Raw genomic sequence first — 25,639 nt, forward strand, 5'->3', positions numbered from 1 at the left:
TACTATTCCTTCTGGGGTGTGTCTCTTATTCCTCTCCCTTCTTTTGTATTTATATTTAACTACAAACCTGTTCCATGATATCTCTTTCCCTGTTTCAAGCCATGTCTCCAAAAAGTGTCACAGTATCAAAACTTTCTACTATTTCCTTAACCTTTTTATTTCCTAATTTGCTTAATATCCCTTCAATATTCACACATCCTATGTTCCAATATAGCTATAACTTATCCTCCCGCCCTTCTAAATTTCCTCCCCCATTGTTACTCCTTGTTACTCCTTGTTACTCTAGCCCGCTCACTCTCTATTTCCATTTCTCTTTTTTCATATTTCTTGTCGTTCTCTGCCCTCAGGATCCTCCATACCTTTAAACACTTTACCCCACAAGTCTTTCAGACTCTTACTTCTTCCTCTGTTCATAACAGCATTACTTTTCTCTTGGTCACTTTTCTCACCTCCTTTCTTGTTTTCTAGAACACTGCACACTGCTCTCAACGGTTCTTGCGACTCTCCCTCACTCACCACTTCACGGCTCAGTTCTTCTACATCCATACTGCACTGTCCACTTCCACCTGGGTTAATCTCCACAATTTCATCCACTCCATCCCTAGTTGTTTCTGCTTCCTTCCTTCCTTCCTTCCTTCCTTCCTTCCTTCCTTCCTTCCTTCCTTACTTCCTTCCTTCTTTCCTTCCTTCCATCTTGTGCTGCATCACTCCCACCTCGGTACTGACGTGTTCGTTTATCTCTTTCAGTTTTGAAACTAAGTGCTCTCTAACCCATCTTCCATTCGTCACCACTAGTCTATGCCTTCTTATGCGGGCTTTTAACATTTGCTGTCTCGCCCTCCAAAGATGCCTATTCAAAAATGTTCATATTTTCACCACCTTCTTTCCCCCATGTCTCTTTTCACCCATACTTTCTGTCCCTGTAAGTTGTTGCCGTTTCTTACCACTATTTCCGCCATTAGGGTACAGAGTAACTTTACCCTAATTGGTATACGTCCTTTAGCTTTGTCCTCTCTTTCAACAACGTCTATGTCAGCTTCACTGAAATTTATCTTCATCTTATTCTGTATTACCTCTACCACCTTATAGATTATGTCAACCTTACCTTCCTTCTCACCTTCTTCCACACCATATATAAATATAGATTTCTGCATTCTCTCCTATCTGCACCCTTCTGGTTCCTTCTTCATCTTCATCACCTTCTCTTCTAGGTTTTTTTACCTTCCCTCTTCACAACTCTATTTCTTTCTCATTGTTACGCGTTCTGTTATTCGATTCTTCTGTCTTTGCTTTTATCCATTTCTTCATATTTCTTATCTCCTTTATTTGCTCTTTCATCATGTCCTTTATTTCTTGCACCTGTTCCCAATGGCAATTTTCCTGTACAACTTCAAAGCTGAAGTTGCCACTGGTATTTGGGCCGGGGTTTAATTCCACTCCCAAATAACCAGTAGCACAGCTAACACTACTGCTACCAGCATCGCTTCACCCATTTTTACCACCTCTTCTTTTTTACCAGCTCATTCTTGAACTCCTTCCACTGCCACCTCCCAATCGCGGCCCGGTACTGCTCAGTTCCAACCATGTTCACGGCATGCACTGCAAAACGCGACCACACTCCCAGCTTGCTCAAGATAGACTGCAATATACATATACTTACCATATATTGTAATATGAGTTGATTCACGGCTGAGAAATGATATACGGTAATGGATGCTGAAATTATCTCACGGAAGTGGAATGTGTATTGTAGAGATAGGATAGGAATGTTGGGAGGGGGAGTATTCATTCTGGTGAAAGAAGAATTTGTAAGCTACGAAAATGTTAAAGGTGACAAACATGAAATTCTAGGTGTAAGGCTCATTTCTAAAGATAATAGGCAACCTGATGTCTTTGGAGTGTACAGACCGGGAAAATAGCGCTGACGCTGATTCAGAATTATTTAATAATATAATCAGCTATGTGGTAAACGACAAGGAAAGGAATGTGATTGTAGCGGGAGATCTCAATTTACCGAATATCAATAAGGAATGTAATGCGAACGACAGGAAGCATGGCCAAAAATTGGCAAATTAGTTAATATGGAAAGGATAGCCGATTAAGAAAGTTGTTGTAACCAACCAGAGGGAAGAATGTTCTGGACGTGATGCTGATAAAACTAGATGAGCTCTATAGGGAAACCAAAGAAAGATGTGGTATTAGTGATCATGAAACTGTTATCATCGTTGTTGAAAATAAATGTGATAGAAAGAAAGGTCTCGAAAGTAGGACTATTAGGCAGTACCATATACGTGATAAATCAGGTATGAGGGAGTTTTTGGAAAGTAAATATAATCGGTGGAAAACGTTAAATAAAAATGTAAATAGACTGTACAGGGAGGTACACAGCTACGCAGCACATTTAAATTTGCGCCTAAAAGAAATCCTCTACAGCAGAAACAGTGAACTTGAAAGCTAGACCTACTTAAACATTTACTCAGAAGATGTCACTACAGTAATTTGACGTAATTTTGGTATTGTGAAGTTTCCAGAACTGTGTGAATTTCTACTTGTTTTTGTTTTCCATTCATCAAGAAGTTTGGACATTCTCCCATGGATTTCTCTGCTAAAAACTATGATCATGCACCCTGGTGCGAAGTGAAGGAACTTTTTTGAAGAAATTTTGTATTTATAAGTTTTCTTTACTAAATTTCGTTCATTCATTTTTGGGTTGGCAATATTGATCTTTTCTTTCCGCCAATTTTGAATTCAGCCAATCACTAATTTCTGTAATTAATTTTCAGCCTATCACAGGCTTCTTCTTCGATTTGGTGTGTAACTTTAAGCTAGCCAATAAAATTGAGCGGGTCTGGCTAATTTATTCATGAAAGGTCTCGAACCTTCCCCGAGGGTTTATAAACTGCAGATTTCTCCTCTCTTGGCCATTTGATCAACATCTTAGTGTGTGTGTCGAGCAGGAGGCGGGAGGCGTCTCTTTCATCAGGCAGCAGGTTTTCAGCAAAGTAATGGCCAGTTAACATCTTTATTTCTTGCTAGCTCCGCAGTTTAACCTGAGGGAAAGGTCCGAAACTTTAACCTTGTAACCTTTTCTACAAATGTAATTTTCTGTCGGCTTATGTAAAAACTTCCTAAAATCTTTAACTGTAAATCGGGGATAGAGAGTGACCTACCCTCTCGAGCTCCGCTTCACTTTGATTAGTGGTTACTACGTTTCGTAACTGATTTTCTTCCTTTCCGTAATGTCTTAAATTATTCTTATACGAGTCACCTCCATAGTTTGGGAATAGCCTCTGTTTCATCGGCCTAGTGCCCTTTAGGTTTTAAGAAGTCACATCGAGGAGTGCAAGTATTCGCCTCCTTTCATTTTGTGTTCGGGCCATTTATTTAACTGTTATTTCTTTTACACGAAGGCCCTATAGGTTGGGTACAAGATGCCCCTGTTTCAGTTTTGTAAGCTGGGCCATGGAAGGCCAAAAGATGTAAGATATTTTTGGTGTTGCCTTGAATAGGCTTGAAAACTGAGAGCCTGTTAGCACTTTTTCAAAGTAAGATTACTGAATGCCTTTTGAAGGCTTAATATTGTGAGTTGGAAGCCAGTGCTCCAGGTATTAGGGGATTTCTGCCTTTAAATAAAGTTATGATATTTTTAAAGTTAAGTGTGTAGCTCAGGAATTTTTAAGTGAGGGCTTGAAGCCCAAGTTCTGTTTATACCACCAATCTTGTCTTTCCTAGACTTGTTTATTGCTACTGTACCTGTTACATTGTTATTTGTTGATTTTTTAAAAAAATATAACCTTTGTTAAAGTTTTAAATTAACTTTGATTTTGTAGTTAGACTCATTCACCCCGGCACCTTCTTTCACCTCTCCTCGTCCACGGGTAACCCCGTAACAAGTGGTAGCAGAGCGTGGTTGAATGGGTCTCAATTTAGCCCCTTTTGACGGCTAAACATAAGCTTCGATTTGTACACTAACAATTTTCTCAGTCGCTGGAATGTTCTCTTCCTATTTTCTAAATTTATAATTTTTTTGTGTTCATGTCCGGCACTCGCGAAGTCCTCCATCCCGGCTACTTGCGCAAGGAGGAATTGATTTATGAATTAGATATTACAAATGTTCAGTGTGGAGGCACGGTTGCGGCAGATACCACCAAGCTCAAAGAGTCATTAGAATTACCTTTTAGTCTCCCAACCTTGGGAGAGACAGATATTGATGAAACTCTGTCCACCATCACAGATAACACCACGGAGCTAGCATCTGTAGTTAGTTTTTGAAGTAAGTGGTCCATCTCCCAATCAACTCAAAAGAGTGCAGGCTAGATTGTTTCACTTTTACAATAGAGTAAGGGACCTATTGTTTCTTAAACTAAAAGAGGACCATGCGAAGGAGGCTAGCAACCTTGTCGAAAATCTCTCTGAAATGTCAAATAAAGTTCTTCAATTGTTAACTGGGGCAGCTACCCCCAAAACCGACCAAGCCACTGTGGTAAACATAGCAAGCGAGGAAGATTCGTCCAAGAATGTAGGAAGTAGGAAATCGGTAGCCACTCAACAAACTTCTGCCCCATTAGGCAATGAACCTGAGCGTCGTACATCCATTCGACCATTCTTTTTGAATAATGCTGTGTCTGAGGCTTCGTCACCCACTAGGCCGTTACCTGTTATGTCACCTGGCTTTAGCAATTTGCCTCATCGTTTGGCTTTGTTGCTTAGGGGCATTTCTAAATTTTCGATCAATTTTACTAGTCATGTTATTTCATTTTTGAAGATTTTTAGTTGAGTTTCATGATCACGCTCTTGTGTTTTCTCTTTCCTCTTCTCAAATTCTGCAGATTATTTACCCTTACTCCATTGGTGTCCTCTCGGACAAGATAGTCAGAGCAATAGCTGAACAATCATCTATAGAAGACTTCCTCGCCCATCTGCTAGCTAATTTCATTCTGGCTCGAGCATTGTCTTCATTAATTCAAAGGGACTATTACAGAGTACAGCGACTGGATGAAAATCTTGCCGACTTCATCCAGGACATTAAGTTCTACACTAGGGTATTTGCTCTTCATTTCCCAGAAGATCAAATTGTGCAGGCCATTGTGGAAGGCATTTCCCCTCCCTACAGGTCATATCTGTGTTTTGCGTCGCGTCCTCAAACCTTTGCTGAATTGGAGGTTATGGCTGTCTCAGCCGAAGGAGTTAGGTATGCCGACACATTACGAGTCGCTAAGGAGCCCCCTCCGTCTTCTAGTAATATTCGGCCTTTACCTCGCCGAACTTCCACCACCCGCAAATGTTATGCTTGTGGATCGGCAGATCATCTGCGTGTTAAGTGCCCTTTGATTAAATCCAATGGGATAAAGAATGGAGCAGGGTCATCGCAAGGATGTTTCGAGTGTGGCTCATTTAATCACCTTGCCAAGAACTGCCCTAATGCCAATAGCACCCGCTCCTGTTCAACTTCTGGTGCAACATCCACCAACTCGAATGATAGAAAGTAACTAGTGGCATCGGCTGAGTCCGCCAATTCATCTTCACATGGATCAGCCCTGGGTAAAACCACCGAAAGCTCAGAACAGGGTAGCAGTCCTTCTAACCCAGCATTTGAATGCCCCAAAGAATGTCTTAGGATTGCGGCGGAGACCCCCGCATTTGTACCTTTTCTCAAAATGGAGTTGAATAATGAACCCGTTACTGCTCTATTAGATTCTGCGGGTGTTTGTTCTATTATTTCGGCGGATTGGTATTCTAAATTAAAGTCTGTTTGTAAATGTTCTGATTATTGTTCGTCCTAGGTTCAATGCGTTTCGGCCAATTCTTCTCCATTAGAAATTTTAGGCTTCATCTTTGCCAAAATTCGGATTTCTAAATTTACTTGTAAAGTTAAATTGTTTGTCGCTAAGAACTTGTCTTGCCCCATTATATTAGGAGCGGATTTCATGTCTTTTACTGGTCTAGTGCTCGACATTCAGAGCAAGTCGTGCACTTTCAAATTTGCTAGTAATTGCAAAATTCCCTTGCTAAAATGTAATTCTGTGTCATGTTCATCTGTTTCACCTACCCAATACTGTCAATACTGATCTGCATTTAGGGCAGTCGCCCAGGTGGCAGATTCCCTATCTGTTGCTTTCCTAGCCTTTTCCGAAATGATTTCAAAGAAATTGGAAATTTATTGAACATCTCCCTTGGTAAGTTATTCCAATCCCTAACTCCCCTTCCTATAAATGAATATTTGCCCCAGTTTGTCCTCTTGAATTCCAACTTTATCTTCCTATTGTGATCTTTCCTACTTTTATAGACGCCATTCAAACCTATTCGTCTACTAATGTCATTCCACGCCATCTCTCCGCTGACAGCTCGGAACATACCACTTAGTCGAGCAGCTCTTCTTCTTTCTCTCAATTCTTCCCAACCCAAACATTACAACATTTTTGTAACGCTACTCTTTTGTCGGAAATCACCCAGAACAAATCGAGCTGCTTTTCTTTGGATTTTTTCCAATTCTTGAATCAGGTAATCCTGGTGAGGGTCCCATACACTGGAACCATACTCTAGTTGGGGTCTTACCAGAGACTTATATGCACTCTCCTTTACATCCTTACTACAACCCCTAAACACCCTCATAACCATGTGCAGAGATCGGTACCCTTTATTTACGATCCCATTTATGTGATTACCCCAGTGAAGATCTTTCCTTATATTAACACCTAGATACTTACAATGATCCCCAAAAGGAACTTTCACCCCATCAACGCAGTAATTAAAACTGAGAGGACTTTTCCTATTTGTGAAACTCACAACCTGACTTTTAGCCCCGTTTATCAACATACCATTGCCTGCTGTCCATCTCACAATATTTTCGAGGTCACGTTGCAGTTGCTGACAATCTTGTAACTTATTTATCACTCTATAGAGAATAACATCATCCGCAAAAAGCCTTACCTCCGATTCCACTCCTTTACTCATATCATTTATATATATAAGAAAATATAAAGGTCCGACAACACTGCCCTGAGGAACTCCCCTCTCAACTATTACAGGGTCAGACAAAGCTTCACCTACTCTGAGATCTATTTTCTAGAAATATAGCAACCCATTTAGTCACTCTTTTGTCTAGTCCAATTGCACTCATTTTTGCCAGTAGTCTCCCATGATCCACCCTATCAAATGCTTTAGACATGTCAATCGCGATACAGTCCATTTGACCTCCAGAATCCAAGATATCTGCTATATCTTGCTGGAATCCTACAAGTTGAGCTTCAGTGGAATAACCTTTCCTAAAACCGAATTGCCTTCTATCGAACCAGTTATTAATTTCACAAACATGTCTAATATAATCAGAAAGAATGCCTTCCCAAAGCTTACATACAATGCATGTCAAACTTACTGGCCTGTAATTTTCAGCTTTATGTCTATCACCCTTTCCTTTATACACAGGAGCTACTATAGCAACTCTCCATTCATCTGGTAGAGCTCCTTCGGTCAAACAATAATCAAATAAGTACTTCAGATATGGTACTATATCCCAACCCATTGTCTTTAGTATATCCCCAGAAATCTGATCAATTCCAGCCGCTTTTCTAGTTTTCAACTTTTGTATCTTATTGTAAATGTCATTGTTATCATATGTAAATTTTATTGCTTCTTTGGCCTTAGTCTCTTCCTCTATCTCGACATTTTCCTTGTAACCAACAATCTTTACATACTGCTGACTGAATACTTCTGCCTTTTGAAGATCCTCACATACACACTCCCCTTGTTCATTAATTATTCCTGGAATGTCTTTCTTGGAACCTGTTTCTGCCTTAAAATACCTATACATACCCTTCCATTTTTCACTAAAATTTGTATGACTGCCAATTATGCTTGCCATCATGTTATCCTTAGCTGCCTTCTTTGCTACATTCAATTTTCTAGTAAGTTCCTTCAATTTCTCCTTACTTCCACAGCCATTTCTAACTCTATTTATTTCCAGTCTGCACCTCCTCCTTAGTCTCTTTATTTCTCTATTATAATAAGGTGGGTCTTTACCATTCCTTACCACCCTTAAAGGTACAAACCTGTTTTCGCATTCCTCAACAATTTCTTTAAACCCATCCCAGAGTCTGTTTACATTTTTATTTACCGTTTTCCACCGATCATAGTTACTTTTTAGAAACTGCCTCATACCTGCTTTATCAGCCATATGGTACTGCCTAACAGTCCTACTTTTAAGACCTTCCTTTCTATCACATTTATTTTTAACTACCACATAAACAGCTTCATGATCACTAATACCATCTATTACTTCAGTTTCCCTATAGAGCTCATCTGGTTTTATCAGCACCACATCCAAAATATTTTTCCCTCTGGTCGGTTCCATCACTTTCTGAATCAGCTGTCCTTCCCATATTAACTTATTTGCCATTTGTTGGTCATGCTTCCTGTCGTTCGCATTTCCTTCCCAATTGACATCTGGCAAATTCAGATCTCCTGCTACAATCACATTTCTTTCCATGTCGTTTCCCACATAGCTGACTATCCTATCAAATAATTCCGAATCGGCGTCAGTGCTACCCTTTCCCGATCTGTACACTCCAAATATATCAAGTTGCCTATTATCTTTAGAAATGAGCCTTACACCTAGAATTTCATGTGTCTCATCTTTAACTTTTTCGTAGCTTACAAATTCTTCTTTCACCAGAATGAAAACTCCCCCTCCCACCTTTCCTATCCTATCCCTACGATACACACTCCAGTGCCGTGAGAAAATTTCTGCATCCATTATATCATTTCTCAGCCATGATTCAACTCCTATTACAATATCTGGTAAATATATATCTATTAAATTACTTAATTCTATTCCTTTCTTTACAATACTTCTACAGTTCAACACTAACAATTTTATGTCATCCCTACTTGATTTCCAGTTCCCTGTTCCCTTATCACCGCTCCCTAGGCCATCCCGTTTCCCTGAATGTACCTCCCTATTACCCTTCCAAACAAATTTCCTAACTTATACGTACCACTGCGGTTTAAATGAAGGCCATCCGAGCGCAGATCCCTATCTCCTACCCACCCATTAGGATCTAGAAATTTCACTCCCAGTTTCCCACATACCCACTCCATAGTCTCATTTAAATCCCCAATCACCCTCCAGTCAGTATCCCTCCTACACAGTATTCCACTAATAACAATCTCCGCTTTCTTAAACTTCACCCGTGCTGCATTTACCAGATCCCACACATCTCCAACTATGTTGGTACTTATATCAGCTTGCCTTACGTTGTTGGTACCAACGTGAAACACTACCACCTTCTCCTTCCCCTCCTCCCTCTCTTCTACTTTCCTCAACATCTGCCTCAATCTAATTCCTGGATAACATTCTACCCTGGTTCCCTTTCCTCCACACACTTTCCCCACGTGTCTAACGATGGAATCCCCCACGACCAGAGCCTCAACCCTACCCACCTCATTTGATCCCCTCCCCTCCTGGTCAGCCCTATCTTTCCTGATAGCTGCAGAAGCTACTTCCTCCTCCCTTTTCTCCTTCCCATGACCCTGTTCCACCTGTCTTTTCCTATCCTCTACTCTACATTTCCCTTTCCTACCTTTTCCCTTCCTCCTACTTCCACGCATCTCAGCAACAGTTCCCTGTCCCTCATCTTCCCTCTGTTGTTCTACCTGGAGTGACTCGTACCGATTTCGCACAGACACCTGTCCTGAATTCTGATCCTGAATAGAGCCCTTGGCCTGCAGTCTCCTTCCCCTTAGAACATTAGACCACCTGTCTTCTACAACTCCTCCCTTTCCTTCCCCTCCCTCTTGTACACCTACTGTAACCTGTACATTGTTTGAGGGAGTCCTATCTTCCTTCCTGTCTTCTGTGAGAATCCTAATTATCTCCCTCAAACTTTCCAACTCCTCCCTCATACCCCTCAATGCCTCACCACACCCACAATAAGTACACTCGCGCTCCTTAGCCATTCTTTACGGGGGGGAAATTTTAAATTAAAAAATAAAATAACTTATTTGCAAAAAAAAATGAACGGAGGGATATATTGTCTGGGATAGTACACAACAATAAGGTAATTAATATACGACTACACTACAATACTACTTAGTCGTGCTCTATTTTTTTATCCTACAACCCCTAACAGGATAAAAGCTGCTGTTAATTACTGAATATCGAAAGTAATAGCCTACACAAGAACTACACAATTCCAAACTGCAATTAAGCCTATCCTAATTTCAACAATATTTTATGAAGAGTTTCTACGGATACCTCTACTACACCAGTACTACACAAATATTTTACAATAATAAAATAAGCACACTAAATTCTAATAGGATATTACTCGTATACTACTGTACAGTACACTACAGTAATTTTTTAACTACTTTCAGACGTATCCTAATTACGATACCGGCACCGTACCGTATGTCACTACTAAGCACAACAGAAATGAAATTTGCAAGAACTACTGGACTCAAAGATTACCAACGAAGCTAAATGCTTAGACAAATTATTATTAGTATTACGGTCTAAGTCCGCCTCTGTGGTGTAGTGGTTAGCGTGATTAGCTGCCACCCCCGGAGGCCCGGGTTCGATTCCCGGCTCTGCCACGAAATTTGAAAAGTGGTACGTGGGCTGGAACGGGGTCCACTCAGCCTCGGGAGGTCAACTGAGTAGAGGTGGGTTCGATTCCCACCTCAGCCATCCTGGAAGTGGTTTTCCGTGGTTTCCCGCTTCTCCTCCAGGCGAATGCCGGGATGGTACCTAACTTAAGGCCACGGCCGCTTCCTTCCCTCTTCCTTGCCTATCCCTTCCAATCTTCCCATCCCTCCACAAGGCCCTTGTTCAGCATAGCAGGTGAGGCCGCCTGGGCGAGGTACTGGTCATACTCCCCAGTTGTATCCCCCGACCAAGAGTCTGAAGCTCCAGGACACTGCCCTTGAGGCGGTAGAGGTGGGATCCCTCGCTAAGTCCGAGGGAAAAACTGAACCTGGAGGGTAAACAGATGATGATGATGATGATTACGGTCTAATAGATATACACGAAAGATAACACACGAATATAGCAGGCAAGATACGGCACTATCTAAATGTACTGTATCTATACTACAATGTATCTACACTACACTACACTGCGTTTGGTTAAATGCTTAAGTATCAAAAGGATTGCCGTACACGAAGAAAAACACGAATATAACTGGCAAGATACTATCTAATATATTATACCTTATATTCACTACAATTCTACTGAAATGTGGTTATGTGATTGTTACAGCTGGTGGATTACTATTATTTTCCCTACTCCACGGGACGGAGAAAAAAAAGTGTCCTTAATTAGGCCTACTGAAAAATACGAGGTTGTCTACAATAATTTCTCAAATATTTCTATCAAAACTACTACTACTACTACTCCAGGGACTTGAACTGCAATTACTGGGATATATGAACTTTATTATTATTAGCTAACCGCTCACAAATACTGAAAGATCGAGGGAGCGAAATATAAATTACGGATACTAACTACCTACTCAGAAGTACAAATGAATGGAATACAAGGTCAGCTGATTTTTATTTATATTTACTTGACTACACTACACCCTTTGTTCACGACTGTAGCCAACAATGCAATATTTGAATATGAGGAGCGACAATAATCAATAACAATACGACTGTTAACTATTACCGTGTAATCTCTTTAACTTCTTTTTAAATGGAAGTTTACAGGCGTATCGTGTTTTTTAATGTAGTAAATTATATCCTTCGCGATAGTTTGAACGGATATCTATACGAAATACCGGAGAAGTTGCTGCAGAAGTTACGGTACTATTCCTTACGATAATCTGCCTTTGTAAGTACAACCAACGAACCTACAGATATTTACAAATATTTTAAAAGTTAATATTGTTACCTAAAGTATTGCCTAAACCTAAATTCGAAACAAGGTGCACCTAGCTAGCCTACTTAACCTAGAAAACGTAATTTACTGAAGACCAACTGAATTACTTGTTACAAAATTTAAATAATTATTACTACTCCCAATTTCTACCAACAAGCACTAAACACCACTATATAAACAGCACTAAATGAATCAGATAAACCCAGGAGGAGATGTTGTTTGACCTTAGACATCTACCTGAGGAGCAGGCTGATAGTATTCGTAAGTTATGTCAGTCGTTTCCTGATGCCTTTTCTGATGCTCTTGGAGTTACTGACCTTATTGAATACAAGATTGAGGTTACGGATTCGATTCCCGTTAGGTTTTCACCTTATACTTTATCTCCACCTAAAATGAAGGCTCTGAAGGAGGTCATCGATCAGATGCTGAAGGATGGTATTATTCGACCCTCTAAGTCGGCGTATTCATCGCCCATTTTTCTGGTTCCGAAACACCAAGATGGTTTCAGGCCTGTGATTGACTATAGGGCTTTAAATCGTAAGGTGGTATTACAATCTGTGCCTCTTCCCGACCTTCACTCTTGTTTTTCATGGTTTCGTAAAGCTAAGTTCTTCACCATCTTGGACCTCAATCAGGCGTATAATCAGATCCCTCTAGCTGAGGAATCAAAACATCTAACAGCTTTTGCCACGGATTGGAACTTGTTCGAGTACAACCGCGTGCCCTTCGGGCTCCCCACGGGAGCAGCTGTGCTTACCAGACTGCTAGATAGGGTCTTCTCTGACATCAAGTTTGAATACTTATACCATTGTCTCGATGATGTCGTCGTATTTTCTGAGACCTTTGAAGAACTTGATCATCTAAGAGAGGTCCTTAATCGCTTTTGTAAGGCAGGGTTAACGGTGAAGTTATCTAAGGTAGCTTTTGCTAAACCTTCCATGTCATTTCTGGGGCATATTGTGTCGCCCGATGGTATTTCCATTGATCATTCCAGAACATAGGCCATCCGTGATTTCAAACCTCCTAAGGACATCAAAGGTATTGCCAGATTCATAGGCATGGTGAATTTCTCCAGGAAATTTATTCCTAACTTCGCTAACAGAGCGGCGCTCTTGAACTTACTTCGTAGAAAAGGCGTCAAATTTGAGTGGGGGCCTTCTCAACAAGCCGCTTTCGAAGATTTGAAATTAGCTCTTTGTAATGCCCCTGTTCTTGCTATGCCTGATTTCTCGAAGAAATTCATCGTTCAAAGCGACGCGTCTTCGTCGGCGGTTGCTGCTGTGCTTCTTCAAGAGACTGAACTCGGAAGGCGACTCATCGCCTATGCACCTAGGACATTATCGGCTCAAGAAGCCAAGTATTCTATCTATGAACTTGACGGTTTGGCAGTCTTATTTGCGTTAGAGAAGTTCCGACTCTACCTGGAACACGTCAAGTTTGACCTGAAAACAGATAACCAAACCTTAAGCTGGGTCTTAGCTGGGCCGCGTCGTACTGGTCGCATAGCCCGATTTGCCATCAGGATTTCGGCCTTCCACTTTGATGTTAGGCATATAAGGAGATCTGAAAATGTTGTGGCGGACGGATTAAGCCATATGTTTGCTAATGATGTGGAGACCTCTGAATTGGAAGATGGTTTTTCTCTTCCCGAGCCCATACATTCTGGTGTAAATGCCATTCTAACTGATGCCCCCATGTTGTTTAGAGATATTGAAAAATATCAACGTGAAGATCCAATGCTGGCTCCTATTATGGAAACCCTTTCTTCTCGGGAACATGTCGTCCCTTTTGTGTTGAGCAATGGGGTTTTATATTGCCTTTCGAGGCATGATCAAAAGATAGAAGTTGTGGTTCCGGCTGTTCTTGTACCTATGATCTTCAAGTACTCTCATGAGACCCCATTAGGAGGGCATTTAGGCATCTTCAAAACTCGAGAAAAGATCCGAGAGATGTTCATCTGGAAAGGTATGGACGGCGAAATTCGTGAATTGGTAAAAGCTTGTAAATATTATTTGCTTAGTAAGCCCGCATTGTCCACTAATCTAGGGCTACTATCTTCCCATCAAGCGTCGCGGTCCATGGAACGCCTCTATATCGACTACGCAGGATCCTTCCCTCAATCAAAGGGGAATTCTTGTGTGTGTAGATGGTTTCACAAGATTTTCCTGGTTATTTCCAACTAAGCTGGCAACCGCTCAGTCCACTATTGCTTGTTTAAATACCATATTTGCTTCTTTTGGTCCGTGTCAATATTTAGTTTCTGATAATGCTAAGGCATCTACCTCCAATCTCTTCCGTAAATTCTGTTTTGATCTGTCCATCTCTCATGTAACTACTTGGGCATATTATCCTCAACTATCTCTGGCCGAGCGGGCCAATCGTAATCTGAGATCTGCGCTCATTGTATTTCATCATGATGATCATTCCAGGTGGGATACATCCCTGCATTGGTTGGCCTTCGCGTTGAATTCGGTATTTCATGAATCTCATAAGTTCACTCCTGCTTCCTTGATGTTTAAATTTTGTGCCTAACACGCCGCTCTCTAACCTTTGGTCACTTAATTATATTCTACCAGAGACAATAGATCCCGATAATATTAGAGATCTATGGAAGAATGCTAACGCCAATCTTAAAGTTTCTCATGAAAAGGTTAGGGAAGGATATGATCGTGGACGGAGGCCACCAATTTAAAAGTAGGAGATCAAGTTATGGTAAAAAACCTTGTTCCCGCGGACAAGCTTGCCCCCAGATTTCATGGGCCGTACATCATTTTAGATTTCCTGACTCCAGTTACCTTATTAGTAATCAATCCAGCCACAGAGAGGATATTTAGAGCCCACATCTCCCAAATAAAACCTGTGTAACTTCATTGTTAACTTACCAATCAATATAGCAGGAGCTTTGAAGGTTATATATTTTTTTATTATTTTAAGGCCTTCTGCACTATGGTTTCCTTTCTTTATGTATATTATTTGTACGTACGATCTTTCCCTCTGGTTTTCCTGCTGCCAGTTCCCGAGTGGCCATTACCAAACCCCCCGTCTCCTCCAAATGCACACAAATGTCTAAAAGAATAAAAATAGCCTTCCACGCCGTCTGCCCCTCAGCATCACCAATAAAGATCGTACCTTCTATTCTCAAGTAACCAAAAACTCTTTTCTGTCGCCGAGATCTTACTGTTTCAGTGTCCCCGCAGCCGTTCATCGCCGTACCACCACTGAGGTGGGGTACGGGCCCACTCCACTCCCGTGATGTCTGCCTGTGTACGGCTCGCCGGAGTCCATCTCCCGGCAAAGGTTGAGGTGCGGCACCCCTACCGCCAACTCATCTGGGGACTTTAAATACACTTCTGATCTGCGGCGTCCTTCACCACGACTACCCCTCTCATAGTAGCGAGAGAGGTGTATCTGAGGGTACTTGAGGGGTCCGAGCGACCTCAACTGGATATCGGCAGCGGCGGCAGTACTTGCCGCCAAACATATTCACATGTATTCCACATTCTACGGCAACAAAGACACTCTGAAGCTGAAGTTTAATTAGTTGCTACCTGACTACTTCAAAAAAAGATTTTTTTCTTTCCTTCAAAGTTAATTTTTTTCCAAAATTTTCTGTGTCACCCCTTGGAAGGATATTTGGGGGGGGGGAGGTCTGTACCGGGAGGTCTGTACCGGGAGGTACACCTCTACGCCACACATTTAAATCTTGCGCCTAAAGGAACTCCTCTGCAGGAGGAACAGTGAACTTGAAAGCTAGACCTACTTAAACGTTTACTCAGAAGATGTCACTACAGTAATTTGACGTAATTTTGGTATTGTGAAGTTTCCAGAACTGTGTGAATTTCTACTTGTTTTTGTTTTCCATTCATCAAGAAGTTTGGACATTCTCCCATAGATGTCTCTGCTAAAAACTATGATCATGCACCCTGGTGCGAAGTGAAGGAACTTTTTTGAAGAAATTTTGTATTCATAAGTTTTCTTTACTAAATTTCGCTCTTTCATTTTTGGGTTGGCAATATTGATCTTTTCTTTCCGCCAGTTTGAATTCAGCCAATCACTAATTTCTGTAATTAATTTTCAGCCTATCACAGGCTTCTTCTTCGATTTGGTGTGTAACTTTAAGCTAGCCAATAAAATTGAGCGGGTCTGGCTAATTTATTCATGAAAGGTCTCTAACCTTCCTCGAGGGTTTATAAACTGCAGATTTCTCCTCTCTTGGCCATTTGCTCAACATCTAACTTAGTGTGTGTGTCGAGCAGGAGGCGGGAGGCGTCTCTTTCATCAGGCAGCAGGTTTTCAGCAAAGTAATGGCCAGTTAACATCTTTATTTCTTGCTAGCTCCGCAGTTTAACCTGAGGGAAAGGTCCGAAACTTTAACCTTGTAACCTTTTCTACAAATGTAATTTTCTGTTGGCTTATGTAAAAACTTCCTAAAATCTTTAACTGTAAATCGGGGATAGAGAGTGACCTACTCTCTCGAGCTCCCCTTCACTTTGATTTGAGGTGACTACGGTTTGTAACTGTTTTTTTTCCTTTCCGTAATGTCTTAAATTATTCTTATACGAGTCACCTCCATGGTTTGGGATTAGCCCGTGTTTCATCGGTCTAGTGCCCTCTAGGTTTTAAGAAGTCACATCGAGGAGTGCAAGTATTCGCCTCCTTTCATTTTGTGTTCGGGCCATTTATTTAACTGTTATTTCTTTTACACGAAGGCCCTATAGGTTGGGTACAAGATACCCCTGTTTCAGTTTTGTAAGCTGGGCCATGGAAGGCCAAAAGATGTAAGATATTTTTGGTGTTGCCTTGAATAGGCTTGAAAACTGAGAGCCTGTTAGCTCTTTTTCAAAGTAAGATTACTGAATGCCTTTTGAAGGCTTAATATTGTGAGTTGGAAGCCTGTGATCCAGGTATTAGGGGATTTCTGCCTTTAAGTAAAGTTATGATATTTTTAAAGTTAAGTGTGTAGCTCAGGAATTTTTAAGTGAGGGCTTGAAGTCCAAGTTCTGTTTATACCACCAATCTTGTCTTTCATAGACTTGTTTATTGCTACTGGTACCTGTTACATTGTTATTTGTTGATTTTTTGAAAAAATATAACCTTTGTTAAAGTTTTAAATCAACTTTGATTTTGTAGTTAGACCCATTCACCCCGGCACCTTCTTTCACCTCTCCTGGTCCACGGGTAACCCCCTAACACATACTATGGATTTGGGAAACAATTGTTGAAGAATATGAAAACATGTTTGTACCTTTAAAGGTGGTAAGGAATGGTAAATACCCGCATTGTTATAACAGGGAATAAAGAGACTAAGAAGGAGGTACAGATTGGAAAGGCATAGAGTTAGAAATGGCTGTGGAAGTAAGGGTCAGTCGGCAATATGTAAAGACTGTTGGTTACTAGGATAATGTCCAGAAGGAGGTTAAACATAATGGTCTGTATGCTTTGGCTTGGGCATAATTTGCCCTTCAGGCTTAGGTATGAATACTGCTTTAGCTTCAGACCATGATTTCGGCACGTAGCATAAAGCTAGACTTGCTCTGAAAAGGTCCGACTGGGCATTGACGAGTACCTGCCGTCCTTCCTGTAGGAGTATCGGAAGTATCTTATCTGGCCCCGGAGCCTTTATAGGATGAAACGTGTCGATATCCCATTTTACATGGTTATGTTTTATTATTCTGTTGGCACAGTTCCAGTCTGCTCTTCGAGCTCCGGTCTCTGTTCCAACCGTTTCTTCTTCTGTCATTTCCTCAGTCTCAGGAAAGTGACACGCCATTAGTATCTCCAGCGTGCCACTCCCCGCCTGAGTAAATGGCCCATCTGGTTTCTCCAGTGTCCTCACTTGATTTATATGGGTTACTTTCAGAACCTTCTGGAGCCTTGCTGTTTCAGTGTGTGATTCCATTTTCTCACAGAACAGTCTCCGATATTTTCTTTTTGCTTTCCGTATCCCTATGTTATACTCGGTGAGTTTCCTATGATATACGTCCCACATACCATTTCTAGATGATATTCTATACAACATACTAACCTCTTTTTTCATTTTGGCTAGTTTGTTGTTCCACCACCTTACTTTTTTTGTGTTTTTCTTTTCTTTGATAGGGCAGTTTTCATGGAATGAGTCTACAGTATAATAGCCTTTTCTGATAGTTCCATTGCTTCATCCAATTCTTTCTGTTCTCTCACGTTAGTTGGAATTTTTTGTACAGCTTTCCCTAGAACTTCTCTCTAACTGTCCCAGTTAGTTCTTTTTGGGTCACTGTACGTCTCAATCTCACATAGTCTCGCATCTATTGCAAATTGGATGTGCTGGTGGTATGCCAATAATGGTTCCTCCAGCACCTTCCAGTCTTTAATAAAGTTTGTAATATGCGTAGTGCTTAGTGTAATGTCTATTACCTCCCTACGATTTTTATTTGTAAATGTAGTCTTGTTTCCTAGGTTTAGTATCGTCAAATCAGTTCCAGTAATAAACTCTAGTAAAGACCCATTTCTTGCATTGCAGTTCGTGCTGCCCCATCCCGTGTGGTGTGAATTTGCATCTGCTCCAAGTTTAATCTTGTCCACGGTTAAGTGCCGTGAACAGTGTTCCTGCAACATAAGACATTTTAATTTCCCGTTCACAAGAAGACATGTTCTGGGTATTTCCGATGTTGTATCGTACATAGCTTACCTCCAGATTCCGGTAGTCCTGCTACTCTGCCCTTGACTACCCATGGCTCTTGAATACGGGCCCGTAACTCATACATATTCCATGGGACATGATATCCTATTTTCTCGGGTTCGTTACCCGTTTCTAATTTGTATACATTTGTTAAAAATGTCAATTCATGTAAATGTGCGTATCACTTTCTTTGACCAACATAATGGTCGGTTCTTCATTCTGTTTGATAAATTGTTATTTAATTAGTACGATTCCAATTCATGTTTTTAGTTAAATAGATCTATTATACCCGATAACCTGCATTCTCATTCACTAGATATATACTGTATGTACGGACTTCCTGTCCACATACTTCAGTACATTTTAGTAAGTAGAGATTTTATTGCCCAAATTCAGACGTACTACGCGTTTCTACCCTGAGCTAGGCCAAATTTTAGACATGATACAGTACACCGTAGCGAAGCACGGGAACATCAGCTAGTATATACCCATATTACCAGATGTAGGAACATGAAAGAGGATTCCAAAGGAAAATTATATTACCTAGAGTTTATTTATGTAGGAGTTTGAATTAAATTAATCAAACCGTGTAAATATTAAATTATTAATTTTTATTCATTTATTTCTTAATCTGTTTACCCTTCAGGGTTGGTTTCCCCCCGGACTCAGCGAGGGATTCCACCTCTACCGCCTCAAGGGCAGTGTCCTGAGGCAATCAATCAATCAATCAATCAATCAATCAATCAATCAATCAATCAATCAATCAATCAATCAATCAATCAATCAATCAATCAATCAATACTGATCTGCATTTAGGGCAGTCGCCTAGGTGGCCGATTCCCTATCTGTTGTTTTCCTAGCCTTTTCTTAAATGATTGCAAAGAAATTTGAAATTTATTGAACATCTCCCTTGGTAAGTTATTCCAATCCCTAACTCCCCTTCCTATAAACGAATATTTGCCCCAATTTGTCCTCTTGAATTCCAAATTTATCTTCATATTGTGATCTTTCCTACTTTTAAAAACACCACTTAAACTTAATCTTCTACTGATGTCATTCCACTCCATCTCTCCACTGACAGCTCGGAACATACCACTTAGTCGAGCAGCTCGTCTCCTTTCTCCCAGTTCTTCCCAGCCCAAACTTTGCAACATTTTTGTAACGCTACTCTTTTGTCGGAACAAATCGAGCTGCTTTTCTTTGGATTTTTTCCAGTTCTTGAATCAAGTAATCCTGGTGAGGGTCCCATACACTGGAACCATACTCTAGTTGGGGTCTTACCAAAGGCTAATATGGCCTCTCCTTTACATCCTTACTACAACCCCAAAAACCCTCATAACCATGTGCAGAGATCTGTACTCTTTATTTACAATCATATTTATGTGACTACCCCAATGAAGACCTTTTCTTATATTAAGACCTACAGTAGGTACGTACAATGATCCCCAAAAGGAACTTTCACCCCATCAACACAGTAATTAAAACTGAGAGGACTATTCCTATTTGTGAAACTCACAATCTGAATTTTAACCCCGTTTATCATCATACCATTGCCTACTGTCCATCTTACAACATTATCGAGGTCATTTTGGAGTTGCTCACAATCTTGTAACTTATGTATTACTCTGTACAGGTAATACATAAGTTACAAGGCGGATTATTTGAAATATGTACTCCTCTTCGTCTCCTTTTTTACGGGTGGGAACTGCGTCGCACATGTAGATTTGGCCCTGTTTTATGACCGGATGCCCTTCCTGACGCCAACCCTATATGGAGGGATGTAATCACTATTGCGTGTTTCTGTGGTGGTTGGCAGTGTAGTGTGTTTTCTGTATATGAAAAGGAAAGTGTTGGGACAAACACAAACACCCAGTCCAGAAGAATTAATCAGATGCGATTAAAATCCCCGACCCAGCCGGGAATTGAACCCGGGACCGTTTGAAGAAAAGGACTCAACGCTGACCATTCAGCCAATGAGTCGTACTTAATTGTTATATGTACATATCACTCTATATTTTCCAGACACAACCACCCTAAAATACTGAGTATGCCTGGTGAAATGAAATGGCGTATGGCTTTTAGTCGGGAGTGTCTGACGACAAGTTCGGCTCTCCAGATGCAGGTCTTTTTATTTGACTCCCGCAGGCGACCTGCGCGTCGTGATGAGGATGAAATTATGACGGAGACAATACAAACACCCAGCCCCCGTGCCAGCGAAATGAACCAATTGTGGTTATAATTCCAGACCCTGTCGGGAATAGAACCCGGGACCCCTGGTGACCAAATGCCAGCACGCTAACAATTTAGCCGTGGAGCCGGATGGTATGCCTGGTAAAAACAACGCAGTCCGCCCTGTGTGGTGCAGTGGTTAGTGTGATTAACTGCCACCCTCGGATGCGCTGGCTCTGCCACGAAATTTGTAAAGTGGTACTAGGGCTGGAACTGGGTACACTCAGCCTCGGGAGGTCAATTGAGTAGAGATTGGTTCGATTCCTACCTCAGCCACCCTCGAAGTGGTTTACCGTAGTTTCTCACTTCTCCTCCAGGCTTATGCCGGTATGGTACCTAACTTAAGGCCATGGCGACTTCTTTCCCTCTTCCTTGTCTATCCTTTCCGATCTCCCCATCCCTCAACAAGGCACCTGTTCAGCATAGCGGGTGAGGCCTCATGGGTAGATACCGGTCCTCTTCTCCAGTTTTATTCCCTCGACCAAAAGTCTCATGCTCCAGGAGACTGCCCTTGAGGTGGTAGAGGTGAGATCCCTCTCGGAGTCCGAGGGGAAACCAATCCAGGAGGGTAAATGGATTAAGAAAAACAGAGGAAAGAAACCAGCACAAATTTACTTTTAATGTACACTAGTACCTCATAATTAAAGATGTAGGGAATCACATTCTACTCCATTGCTACCATGCTAATATTTGCAATGCCTGATCTGACTTAATATTCACGACATGTTTCAAATTTAACACTGCCAAATAGTTATAATAGCCTGAATTAATCGACGTTAAATTGTTTTTATGTGTAATTATTTTTTCTTTCAGGTGGGGGCATTCACCTCTCGATGAAGCAAAGGGGTTTCAGCATCCCGAGGTAGAACAATATCTCTCAACTCATCTTAAAAACGGGTGACATGAATTCTTAACATGATAGTATATAGATTATAAGGAAGACCAATTTCTTTAATATAACATAGTGAATTACACTTTGTTTGTGTTTCTTTATTGATCTCCCTTCAATCAAACCAAAAACTAAACCTCTCCGAGTATCTAATGTCTGCCTTCATCTAGGCAAGACTGGATGTAATCCAAGGCTAAAATAGTAGTTCTTTTATAACTGCTCTGTTCTATCATAGTTCATTGAGTTGTAAATTCATCTAGCAAGCTTACAATTTTACGAGGATAGCATTCAAAAATTCAGGAACTTACCATGAATACGTTAAAATACCAATACCTTCAGAGTGATCCCACTGGGCACTGAGTGTTTCAAAAAGAATATACGTATTACAAAGTATTATTTTGTCCAAACTACCAATTGCTGCGCCTCGGTTTGGCTATTGGAGAAACTAATACATAGTCTAGTTTATATTAATAGCCGCTAGATACCAGTTGTCTTCTGTTTTGCTTGGTAACCGTCATATGTTCAAAATGGCTACTCCGCAGCAGAAACCAGTTTATGTTCTCGAGTTTGCGAAGTGCAATTCCGTGATTACAGTGCAAAGACGTTTCACGTTGAGGTACCAAATTGATCCTCCGAATGGGTAGAACATTCGCAGATGGTATCGACAGTTTGTAGATACAGGATTTGTATATAAAGGAAAGAGTCATGGCCGCCCTCTTGTTCCTGAAGAAAATGTTGCATGAATTGAAATGCTTTCCAACGCAGTCCTTCAAAAATCAACTCGTCGTGCCAGTCGGGAGTTACAACTGCCTACAACAACAATTTGGCGTGTTTTGAGACGTCGGTTGGTTATGAAGCCGTACAAGTTACAGTTGTTACAAGCTCTGGGTCCTGATGACAAACGCAAACGTGTGGCGTTTTGTAACGAGATTCTTGATGCTATTGACAATGATAACACTTTCGTACAACGCATCGTGTTCAGTGATGAAGTGACTTTCGATGCTAGTGGTCAGGTGAATAAACACAATGTTCGAATTTGGGGCCTACAAAACACACATGCAGTCATTGAACATGTACGAGATTCACCCAAAATCAATGTGGTTTGTGCGCTATCCTGATCATCTGTTTACGGCCAATTCTTCTTTGATGGAAACACGGTTAACTGTCAGCATTATCTCGCTATGTTACAAAACTGGTTGTTTTCGAGGCTGGACGAAGACAATCATTTTTCAACACACTTGAGTCGTCAAGTGCGTGAATATCTGAATGAAACTCTACCGAACCGTTGGATTGGTCGTCAAGGAGCTGGCGACTTAGCTTGTCTCAGCTGGGCTCCACGGTTACCGGATTTGACACCCTGTAACTTCTTCCTGTGGGATTTCGTTAAAGACAACGTTTATGTACCACCACTCACACAAAACCTGGAAAAGTCGAGGAACCGGATCCGTACTGCCATAACATCAGTGACGAAAGACATGCTTGCCCGAGTATGGGAGGAATTTGAGTATCGATGTGAACATGTTCGTGTCGCTGATGGAGGACATATTGAACATCTGTAATATGAACTTGAGAGGTTCGTAAATATGTGTGTAAAGTTTCATATTCGTATGTCTTACAGTTTAATAAATATATGCATTCGAAATACGTATATTCCTTTTGAAACACCCTGTTGATAGAGCTTCTGGAAGCTAGCTATCTTTTGCAACCTCCAGTATTGCCTGCAAGATACAGGTGCTACTTTATTTATTTGAAAGAGGGAAAAGTGAAGTTAGGTGAATAGATGGAATGATAAAACAAACTAGTTTCAAGTTTGGATAGAAACTCTGACACCGGCATTGACCGTTATACACGCGCACAAGGCCCCGCACATTCTCAGTTGATCTGAGCGATTTTATGATGTAACGCCATGTCTACACGAAGAACTGTATGAACAGCGCAGTGGTAGCACAGTTAATTAAGATGTATTCTGAACTGAGCAAATGGGTCTTCTTTTGCTCCGTCAACTGTGAAGTTCACTCAGATATTGTAATCGTCCCTCACTTGGCCTTATGATAGCCTATACAAATGGCAACATATCACTCTACGAAAGTAGAATCGACCCATACTTTTGCTACTAGTAATTTAATACACAAGGATGGGGAGGTAGTGGTCATGACCTCAATTTAGATACAGATCCAGCATTTGACTGGTGTGAAAATGGGGAAAACACGAAATATCATTTTCAGGACTGCCAACGATGGGATTCGAACCCACCATCTCCCGAATGCAAGTTCACAGCTATGCAACCCTAACCGCACGGCCAACTCGCTCGGTATACGTACCTTTACCGAGGGTTATAGTAGCAAACAAACGTCAGAACACTCACTCACTAGTGGTAGGCTAGTCAGGCAAATAATAGTAAGAACGGAGAGATGAATTCGGCCTGGGGTCTTCTGAACTACGCTGACCATTTAGGCAAGGAGATGGATTACTTGACCTCCCACTGTTCATTAAAATTATTTTTATGCATGAAAACCCAAACAAAAATGTATTATTGAAAATATGTGGTTTTAAAAGAATTTACCAGGTGAGTCAGCTACGGTTTTATGCAAAACACTGTTTTATATGCGTCCTTAAAACATTTGTCCTTCCGGGACGCACAGTAAACACAATAAAACCGTAAACGTATGTCTCTGTATTTACGGGCTACAAAAAATAAAAAAAATAAGAAAGAGCTGCTATAATGTATGTATATATATCCCTTAGTGACGTTTCTTGATACGGCGTCGGGGATAAGGTGAGGTTAATTGATATAGCATGTTTTTTACGGCCGGATGCGCTTCCTGACACCAACCTCAGTTGAGGATCTAATGGAGATAAAATGAATGATAGGGAATGAAATTGGGTAAGGAGGTGGATGAATTGGGTGTGGCCTATGAATAGGAACTGCCCCGGTATTTGCCTAGAAATGAAAATGGGATACCACAGAAAACCATTCTCAGGGCAGCCGACGATGGGGTTCGAACCCACGCGTCTCCCGAATGCAGGGGCGTAACGAATGTGATAAGGGCCCTCCTGCCAAAACAAAAATTCGGGCCCCTCAAATAAAATGAAAATCCTATGAATCATTCAAATATTGCAGGCCCTAACGTCACGCCCCTGCCCGAATGGATACCTTGGCCCCATAACCGTAGAGCGTTAACAAACATGGCTACTCTGTTCGGCATAATGCTGCTTAATATTATTAGAATGCGCTTTTTAAATGATCTGATGATGATGGTGGTGGTGGTGGTGGTGATTATTGTTTTATGTGGAAGTACAACTAGGCAACCATTCTCTGTATAACAAAATCAGAGAGAAAAAATGGAAGGACACCGACACTTCGAAAAATGAGGTATCGGCCAAAGAAAGACAAGGGCCATGAAGGGCGTGAAAATGAAAGACTCCCTAGGCCGCGTGTGCTCTAATACCGTCGGGGTATTGACCAAGGGAGGTCGGATAGGACAGATGAAAGTGAGGAGCCTGGCACAAGTAAGTGGAAGCAATGCCAGAACTCAGCTGAGGGCTTCGTGGTCGCTAACCCACGCTCCCCTGGGCCTAAATTATCGGACATGTACACTAGCAGCTATTAGGAATTAAAAGTGCGGGGGCAAAAGAATACACAGACAACAAACAGTACCCGGATTTGTGGGATAAAGCACACCGTGTGTGTGTGTGTGTGTTATATACACCAAAACTGAACAAAAAAGAGCTACAAAACGGTAAGATTTCTATGATCTCTGAGCGAATTTCGTTGACAGTTTACCAATTTAAGCGCGGTAATAATAGGTTTTGAGAATTTGACTCAATACTGAACCCTTGACTTGCTATTCCATCGTTGGTCGGCCACAGCTGCTGCAGTAGAGCAATATCGAACTCTTAAATCTTGGGGTCGTAGCGGGAATAATTCGGTCACGATCTTAACCAAACGATGGGGTCCTGAAGAGAGCCTAACTGCTTGAAATGA

The 25,639-nt window shown here is 41.2% G+C and overlaps 1 protein-coding gene across 1 annotated transcript in view; it reads left to right on the plus strand.

The window, feature by feature from the left end:
- The window catches only part of LOC136879186 (glutaminase liver isoform, mitochondrial-like), a 208,494-nt gene extending 186,815 nt beyond the window's left edge, over positions 1–21,679 (plus strand). Inside the window, exon 12 of the mRNA XM_067152957.2 lies at positions 21,579–21,679. Coding sequence (XP_067009058.2) covers positions 21,579–21,666 — 88 coding nt within the window. The 3' untranslated portion in view covers positions 21,667–21,679. The remainder of the gene's footprint in view (positions 1–21,578) is intronic.
- Positions 21,680–25,639: the final 3,960 nt, after the last annotated feature.

The sequence above is a fragment of the Anabrus simplex genome, chromosome 8, assembly GCF_040414725.1.
Source record: "Anabrus simplex isolate iqAnaSimp1 chromosome 8, ASM4041472v1, whole genome shotgun sequence".
NCBI lineage: Eukaryota > Metazoa > Arthropoda > Insecta > Orthoptera > Tettigoniidae > Anabrus > Anabrus simplex.